Genomic DNA, 8,862 nt, shown 5'->3' with positions numbered 1-8,862 from the left:
GGGGCGTGAGCCCCCGCGTTCTTCTGCTGTTGGGGGGCGCCGCCGCGCGCCGGGGGCGTGAGCCCCCGCGGCTCCCTGTATATTTTTCAAGCCGTACCATCAGCCATGTAGAATCGAGTTGCTTTAACAACCATGTCACTGGCTAGCCAGAGCTTCACATTTTATCACTATCTGGCCCTAAAACACTTGATTAAAAAAATTATATATGAAAAGACAGGCTATATGAGGAGACTTCAAAAAGTTAATGGAAGACGAAATTAAAATATGAGTTTTAGTGCAATTTTTAAAAAAGCTAGTTTTTCTTATAATAGATGTTTTCCATGAATTTTTTGAAGACCCCGTGTAACAAACATTCATGTAGCTATGGCTGGGAGTAAACAATGTTGATCAATGTTGACATTCTGCTATATGTACTCCAGATAGTTACCTTCTTTTAAAACACATGAGATTGTCTAGCCCCATAGCCTAGTGGTTAAGGGTGCTGGATTCCACACGGTGGACAACCACAGTTAAAATCCTGACTCCTGAGGCTTGAAAAGCATGCCAGGTACATATGCATGCATGCCTAAAATCCCAGCAGGGGTGCAGTGCCATCACATCCTATTAGGGGATGCTTTCTCCCCCAATCTCTGTCTCTTCTCTCTCTGGCAAGTGTATGTACCCTCTGGCAGTTACAAGCCTAAAATAAAGTAGTAAAATAAATAACGTAATAAAGTAAAATAAATAAATAAATAAAGCATAATAAAGTAAATACATAAACTAGAATAAAATATAAAAATACAGAGAAAGTGTCTCTTTTTGACACTAGATTTTGCCCCATTTTGTTTGCTAGTATTGTAATGTGGGTAAGTTATTTTCATATGTGTTGATATTTTCACATGTGTTAGTTTAATCATCTCAATTTTATGGTACTTTTTTTTTAAAAAGTTTATTTTGTATCTTTGTCTCAGTGACTATGATGTTGCTGACACAGTAGATGCCCAATATATGTTTGTTGAATAAATGAATGTGTGGATAAAACTTCTTTTTCCTTTTTTATCCTCCTCCGGACCTCCAAACACCCTCCTCTTTGGGGTTCCATTGGTTCATAATGAACAATCCTTACACTTAGCTCAGAAATGAAATTTAAATTATATAGCATATTAGTTTTGAAAATTTATGCAGCCAGGGTTTTTGAGATAAATCAGAAAACATTACTAAATGTTGCAAAAGAATAAACATTCATCCTACCTACAAAGATAACCAGATTGTGGTATAAAACCTTACAAAATTAGACTCCTACACACATCTCTTTGTAGCCAGTTTTTTTTTCTTTCAAGAATTATTGTATTTAACCTTATTTATTTATTTATTTTAATTTGACCAGAAAGGGACAGATGGGGGGAGAGAGAGAGAGAGAAAGAAGGCAAGCCACCAGGTCTGGGACTCAAACCACGATCGACCATGTGGGAGTCCAGCGCCCTTAAACACCGCGCCACCTGCCGGCCCGAGTTTTTTTTTTTTTTTCCACTTAATTTGTAATGAGCACATTTGCATGTTGTCATACTTCTTGCTCAAGGATTAATTAATTAATGCCTTCTATAATCATAGGAGAGACTGTCATGTGAAGGACATGGGATCTCACAATGGTGAGTGAGTGACAGTGTGTCTAGACGACCCTTCATGTATTCCAAGAAAAAAGTTGTTCACCATACTTAAGAGGGTGTTAAGACAAGGTTTCACTACGTTGTGATCCTCCTGTCTCAGCTTCACCGAGTCACTGGGATTACAGGCATGTATCACCATGCCTGGCCTTTAGGTTGACCTGGGAATTGAATTGAGCCTCCCATAGGGTCCCAATCAGCCAAGCACAGTGTCTTAGTAGCAGGCAGCACCATGGATGGGCTTGGTGAGATTATTTTCAAATAGCTTGTGAGTTTCCTAGCAAATTCCTGGGCTAAGAATTGATTTGAATATGCTTGTGAAGCAGCTTTGGATTGTTCAAAAAATCAGGATGCATTTTTGCATGTAAAAACATTGTTTCCAATGACCCAATAATTTGCAAAATTTCAGGCAGAAATGCTATTGTTTTCTTGGACTATATAGCCTGGAAAAGGCTTTTAGAGTCTGACATCCCTGGGTTTAAAGTTTAGCTTGGTCATTTTTAGTTAGTCTTACGATCTTGAACAAGTTACTAAACCTCTCTAAACTGCATTTTTCAGCATCTGTAAATGGAGGTAATGAGACTGTCTGAATGAGGCTGTTTGTAGGAACTGAGACCACGTATGCAAAGAGCCTGGTTTATAGCAGGTGCTCAACAAATGTATCCCTTCTGAATAAACCAAATCCAGATTCTCTCCAAGACATACCTCGTTGATCTCTTTGAAATGAAACTTAACCACTTTGTAAATAAATACCTGAGTAAATAGATGAGTAACCATTGAATCAGCTAAACTGGAGCACTGCTGGTTTCTGAAAGCACTAAGAACTGGATGGGCATTTTGCTTTGACTTGGGCTCTGTCCTGCAAGTTGTGCTTATTCCTTTCCCTTCTGCTATGGAGACAGGAGAGTCTAAGAAATGAGCAGTCACTCAGCAAAGCACCAATTTGGTCCCTCGTGTGTGCAGCTCTCTGCGAGGAGAGCCTGAGGGGACTACTCAGTCCCGGAAATCAGGCTCATATGCAGGTGGGAAGCAGGCTGGACTCCTGAGGTGACTGCCCAGCCCTGTGATACCTTCTGTCAAGGACTTTGGAGAAAGCCAAGCTCATTTTCTTCACTTGAAAAATGGGAACAGAGACCTCGAGAGCTGCAGGGACTTGACTAAGGGTTCTCAGCTCATTAGTGGATGGGCCAGTTCCCAACTCCAGCAACCATCTGCTGTCCCATTCCCTTAGCTTAGAGCCATTTACTATCAAGCATTTTGTTTTTCCCTCAAATGCCTTTTTTATTTTTCTTTTTTAAAATTCTGACTTTCAAGTTAAGGTTTTTCTCACATGCCAGTGGTCTTTAATGACCCTTCACACATAAGGGCCAACTGGTCACTAGCAGGTTCCTTGGAAGCTCTGCGTGGTGAGCATCATTGTATGACACTAGTGCTCAACCAGGGAGGGAGTGGAGATAAACACACATCGAGTGTATTGTCTTAAACCAGGAGTAGTATTGTTGTGTGCTGGAGGACTGTAGATTTCCTTAAAATCACTGTGGCATATCTGCTCCCCACCCCCACCCCCCCAGGAAAACAAAGTGCTGGTGAGCTGGAGCCCTTCTGGTTCACAGCTATAAAGGTGGGAATTGAGGATGACACCATAGCGGTGGGAGAAGAGCTCTATGACCTTAATCTCTCTTAGCCTTGGTTTCCCTGTGTAAAAAATGTACACTCCCAGCCCAAATGGTAAAGATAAAAATGGTCATAGAAGAACAGAGACACCATGAAGGGCTATGGTTTATTATCATCCCTGTGGCTAGAGTCTTCACCATTGTCCCTGCAGTCCCCAATCAAAGCAATGTGTCACTTGGGCATTATGACAGAATGTGGCTTTCTGGTAGACGGGCTTAACTCAACCACTGAGCATAAGTACCGACTGCCTCGTTTTCTTGCCAGAGGCCTCCAGTTTGGTTGGCAGAGTGGTGACCAGCTGGCCAATTGGACGGGGCTCTTTAATATCACGGACGACCAAGCAGTGCAGAGCGGCAGTGACTCCAGCTCCAGGTACAGACCCCAGTGACTGGCCAGGGAGGTGGGGAAGCCTGTCCTGTAGTGACCCTATAGCCCTGTCCCATTGTCTTTCTCCTCATGCTGCCTTCAGAGGAGAAACAGGCTTGTTCCAGTGGCCCAGACTCACTGCATTTTGAGATCCCACCTCGTCAGTTTTAATATGGGTGGTGAATGGATGTGAAGAACGAGGACCCAACCACAACAAAGTGGTTGCTTCTGTTGTGGGGGGGTGACTGGGATAGGCCTCCATTTGAGGGTGGAGAAAAAGCTGTGTCTCTGCTGTGGGGATCACATATATCAGTTGACACGCATATGTAGGGGTGCGTGTGTGTGTGTGTGTGTGCACGCAAGTGTGTGTGGCATCAGGATGGGAGCTGGGCAGGAGGTTCCCTGACCTTCTTAAGCCCACTGTCCAGGCAGTCTCTGCATGCTCATGGGTGAGAATTCCCTTGGCTAGGGCAGGGCCTCTTTCATCATGATGGCACTGGATTTGCTGTTTGTATGACCACATGGTTATTTCCTCTTGCTTTGTCATAGAGTTTGGAGCTAGAATCAGTAACTATGGGCTCCCTGTACACTCAGGAATAGATGTTCAGTAATACTCATTGAATGGACAAAGTGGGAATGTTCTCGAGTAGGGGCACACTCATGGCAGAGAGGGCATTAGAGGGAAGGACAGGACAGGATGCTCTCTTTGCTTAGAGAGGACTTCCAGGGGCCAATGAAGTTGTTTGGTTCCTTAGCTTTTGTATTTCTAAGTATGGGCTAACTTACAGATTCACTTCCCTGAGCAAGAGGCATGAGCTTTTATTGCTTCTACTTTTGACACCCAAACATTACATTGGCCTTGAAGAGGGGAAGTGATGTGTTTTTCCAGGGACCCCCTATATATGTTTTTGTTCAATGCATTGGAAAAGATATTGCCCCAGTATCAAACACCAGTTGGGTGAATGCCCACAAAAGCGTGTTAGCATGGCTGTATGCCTTCATCTTGACCTGAACTGGAGTGTCTTATGCTGCCTTCTGGGGACCACAGTTCTTCCCATATATGTGCAACTGGAGCCTGGGCCAGCCTTTTGGCCTCTGGGATGTTACAGGAAGGATGAGTGGTCCATTGCCGTCCTTTAAATGTGAACTTCTCTGTTAACTTGTCTGCTCTGCAACCCACCCTTCCAGATTGGGGGTGGTCTAGGTAAGTCACCAAGTGTCTGCCTCAGTACTTCATTGGGAGGTTTTGGTGAGAAAATACTGGACGAGTAGTAAGACAGGGCCTGAGAAGCTGGTTTTGGTATGCATCCCTGGGCAGGGGCTGAAACCATTGCACGATGCGACTGCTACCGCAGTTTTGTCTCTAACTTCTCTTCCTTTCTCACTCTGCCCATTTTTTCTCCTGTATGTCTTGTCACCCTTTCTTGGTGTCCCTTTCTTTTTCTTTCCCTCTTTCTTCTCTCTTCCATGCCTTTTCTGTCCTACCCCTTTTTCTGATCTATCTTGTCCTTAATTTCCTCTTCCTCTCCTATTCTTTTGATGACTCAAACCAGCTGGGATCCCTGAGGGTCAGAGACACCACCAGCTTCTATCAGTTTGGTTTAGAATCCAGGTGCCCTTTGTCCAATGTCATTACCAGCTGAGTTGACTTTCTTCTTGAGAGCTGCCATGTGATCAAGAATTCCTAGTTCCAGATTAAATGGCTGACCATACAGCCCACATTTTTCTGGGACAATTCTAATTTCAAATTTCAATGTCTAGTTGAAATGTGTATACCCCTAAAGTATACATTTATGAAAGGCTGCATTATGTATGATTCCCACATGTGGGAAATAATGGTTAATGTAATTAGAACTGCATGTGGGGGACCAGGAGGTGGTGTGGTGGTTAAGGTGCTAAGCTCCCACATGGCCAACTGTGGTTCAAATCCTGGACCTGGTGACTTGCTTCCTCACTCTCTCTTCCTTTTTTCCTCTGTGTCTGTCTCTGGTGAGTGTATATACCCTGTAGCAAATTAAAAAAAAGTGATGATGATGATGAATAAAATTCATAATTCTTTAAAAAGAAAAAAGAACTACATGTGGAAGATAGTTTACATTTGAGCAGCTTCTGTCTTCCTTAAAATGGGTAGAACAGCTCTTGGCAGAAGATCTGCAGGGCTTAGGGGAGGACCTAACTAGGATGCCATGCTCATCATCCCAATGAGCAGCTCTCCATGTCTGGAATATGGATGCACTTTGTAGTATTATTCACTTATTGAATAATTCAGTGCCTGCCATACTTTGCTATCTACAGTTGTGTGGTGTGTTGAAATGTGGTTCAACTTGCCGTCATTTATTATTAACAGGGTTGGAAAGGAAGTTATGAGATACCAAGTATAACCAGCAGATAAAGAGGGGCAAAAAAGCAAATGACTCATATATTATATACTTAAGCAGGAGCCACAGGAAAAGGAGCCAGTCCAAATGACTAGTCTGGAAAACTCCAAAGAAGACCAAAAAGAAAGTTGAGGCCAGATAGTGTCCATAAAGGATGTGGTCAGACCTTCTCATTGGATACAGGCTGGGGAAGCGTGGGCTGATTTGGAAAGTGTGTGGCTTATTCAGTATGCACTGACGTCTAGCTTTATTACGTTCAAGTCTCGGTCTATAAAGTATTATCCAATGAGCTTCCTTTGAGGAACTGCTTTAATGAGCAGGCAGGAGTAATTTTTCATCAGCAAATATTCCTGTTTAAATAAGTGCTTTGAACAAATTGGAAGATCTTTGAAGATGGTTCTCATCATGTTCAAAATATGTTTTGTGTCCCCATCCCCTTAGCTGGACAGTGATTGTGCTTCTTCATCTTTGAGTTCTCAGCTTCTAGTATGGCACCGGCAGTATGGTAGGTGCTCAGTAAATGTGAATTGAATGAGAAAATGGATTTGCAGGCAAGTAGTAAAGGCTATTGGTAAGAAAGCAAACTTTGATTTCAGGGTTCCTGAATCTTTCCTCAGAGACTTATTTCTTTGGATTCCACCTTCTTGTTTCCTGGCACTGTCTTTGAGACGTTATTCCCAGAAAGGGGAAACACTTTAGATTAAAAAATTTATTCACAGATTGGAAACATCAGAGAATTTTCTCTTGAGAGGAGAAGATAGGGTAGCCTGAGAGTCCTGAGCCACTGGACGGGAAAAGGAGATTCACAGTTGGAGGATAGGCAAGGCAGGATGTAGAAAAAGAGACAAGGCAATGAGAGAAGATTATATACTTTGGCAATAACTGATTGGGAAACCCTCCCAAACACCTCCCTGTGGAACATGAAAGTTTTCAGAGGGGCGGTTGTAGAGTGTGGGGCAGAGTACTTGTCTTCCCTGGCCAGCCCAGTGCCTTCCCTGGCCTGATCCAGCTGCCTGCTCTGCGATTGGTGGTCTCAGTCCCTTAGCGTGGGCAGCATTGTATCTGCAGCCTCAAGAGAGCCTAAGAAAAGTCCCCTGAGCCTCAGATGCTGAGGCAGGAATCCCCTGGGGGCTGTCCTGGCAGCGAGCTGCCTCTCAGCCTGGGCCAAAGCCACAGCACAGAGGGTTTCACTTATTCCTGCCAGCTGGACCCTGCTTCACACCCACATTCTTGACCTCTTGCCAGTCTCCACTGCCTGCCCGATCTCTGCTTCAGAGTCTTCCCTTGACAGTCCAAGCTCTCCTGAGTCCTCCTTAGCTCTACCTTCTGTGGAATATGGCTGCTCACAGGGCAGTTCTATCATTGCATGCAGAGGGAACTGTCCAAGAAGTGCATGCAAGCCATTACATGTTTGCTAAGCATTCCCCAAATCCCACAGAGACTCTTGCCTTGAGTCAGGCTGGACCACCTCCCATGGGTCGTCTGGCTCCTGGGTGGCCTGACTGGCTGGCCTCATTGGCCCTGCATCCAGACTCCACACCAATCTTGTCCCTTTTGGTCCTGCCATGGGAATGAGATGACAAGAGGAGATGGGTATGGAAAGGCAAAGTGAGGAGCACCTCTCTCTGGGGTCTAGAGCAGGGCTGGCCCAGGCTACTGCCACTCCAGCTGTCTGTGGCTAGGCCAGCTTTCTCCCTGCACTGCTGGGCTTCCAGGCTGAAGTGCAGACTTCCTAAGTGTGTGTGTGTGTGGGGGGAGGGGGTAGCCCAGCCACAGGAAAAAAGAGAGGTCCTGAGTGAATAACTCAAGAGAGCCCTCTCTGTAGAAGAGTAAGCCAAGTGAGTTCCGAGGGCCTGGGCCGAGATGTGTCTGTGCATGTCTGCAATCGTATATGATGTGGGGTTTGAAACTGTCATATTTTAGAGCTGGAAGGAACTCAGCTGAATCCAATTTAACATTTTATTATGCTGTAGTGAATCGTTCCCTAATTGTCCCAAGACAGTGTATAATTAGGTCATAAATTGTGTGGTACAGATGGCAAGTGCTCCAAGAGCTTAGTGTAAAAGTCAGAGGCACTTCCAGGAGGGGCGAGGCTTGGCCTGGACCACGAAGGCAATGCTCTTTGCCAGGGGGCACTGCAGACTGACTGTACCAGGCACTGTGCTGGGCACTTACATGTATTATCTCATTTAACCCTCAGCCTCATACCTCATTGCCCCCATTTTAAAGATGGGGGAAATGGAGTCACTGAAAGGCTAGGTGACTTCTGAATGGTGGAGCTAAAACATACCCTATTTGCTGTGGCTTCCTAGCACTAAGGGGAGGTGTTGGAGGGATTCTTCTTCTGGACCATGCACAGATCATCTGAGTCTGGGAGGCCTCCTGCCTTTCCTTTCCAAATCCTCTGCTGGCTGCTCTTCTTGCCCTCAGCTCCTGGCCCTTAGACTGTAACACAAAAGCTATTCTGACGGAAGTAGATCACATCGGAACACACTCCCTTCTGTATTGTCAAAGCTGCAGGGTTGCCTCTGGCAAGATGGTCTTTAGGGTCTCTCATTTTCCCCTTTCCTATCTATGACCCTTTCCCACTTTTAATCTTGCGTCTTCCTCTCCCTGCTGCCCCCACTAGCACTGTGTTTAGTACTTTTCTGTTTGTTATCCTGAAAAATGCTTTCCTCAGCCTGCTCCCAGGGATTCTGAATCTTAAAAAGGAGCCCCTCAGGTTCTGTGCTAGCCCGAGTGGAATTTTGGGGTGGTGGCCACGTGGCTGTGGAGGTGCAGGCAGCAAAGGGTCTGCATTC

General features: G+C 45.0%; 1 protein-coding gene across 2 annotated transcripts in view; it reads left to right on the top strand.

Annotated features, from left to right (window-relative positions):
* ST8SIA5 (ST8 alpha-N-acetyl-neuraminide alpha-2,8-sialyltransferase 5) overlaps positions 1–8,862 on the top strand; it is a 66,219-nt gene that overhangs the window by 25,076 nt on the left and 32,281 nt on the right. Inside the window, exon 2 of one of the 2 annotated variants that reach the window (XM_006144421.3) lies at positions 3,582–3,689. The exons of the other annotated variant lie outside the window; for it this stretch is intronic. Coding sequence (XP_006144483.1) covers positions 3,582–3,689 — 108 coding nt within the window. The remainder of the gene's footprint in view (positions 1–3,581; positions 3,690–8,862) is intronic. 2 annotated transcript variants of the gene reach the window in all.

This window comes from Tupaia chinensis, unplaced genomic scaffold (genome assembly GCF_000334495.1).
Source record: "Tupaia chinensis unplaced genomic scaffold, TupChi_1.0 Scaffold000119_2, whole genome shotgun sequence".
NCBI classification, from domain to species: domain Eukaryota; kingdom Metazoa; phylum Chordata; class Mammalia; order Scandentia; family Tupaiidae; genus Tupaia; species Tupaia belangeri.
Note: the sequence above shows the minus strand (reverse complement) of the source record. Positions and strands in the feature narration are given on the sequence as shown.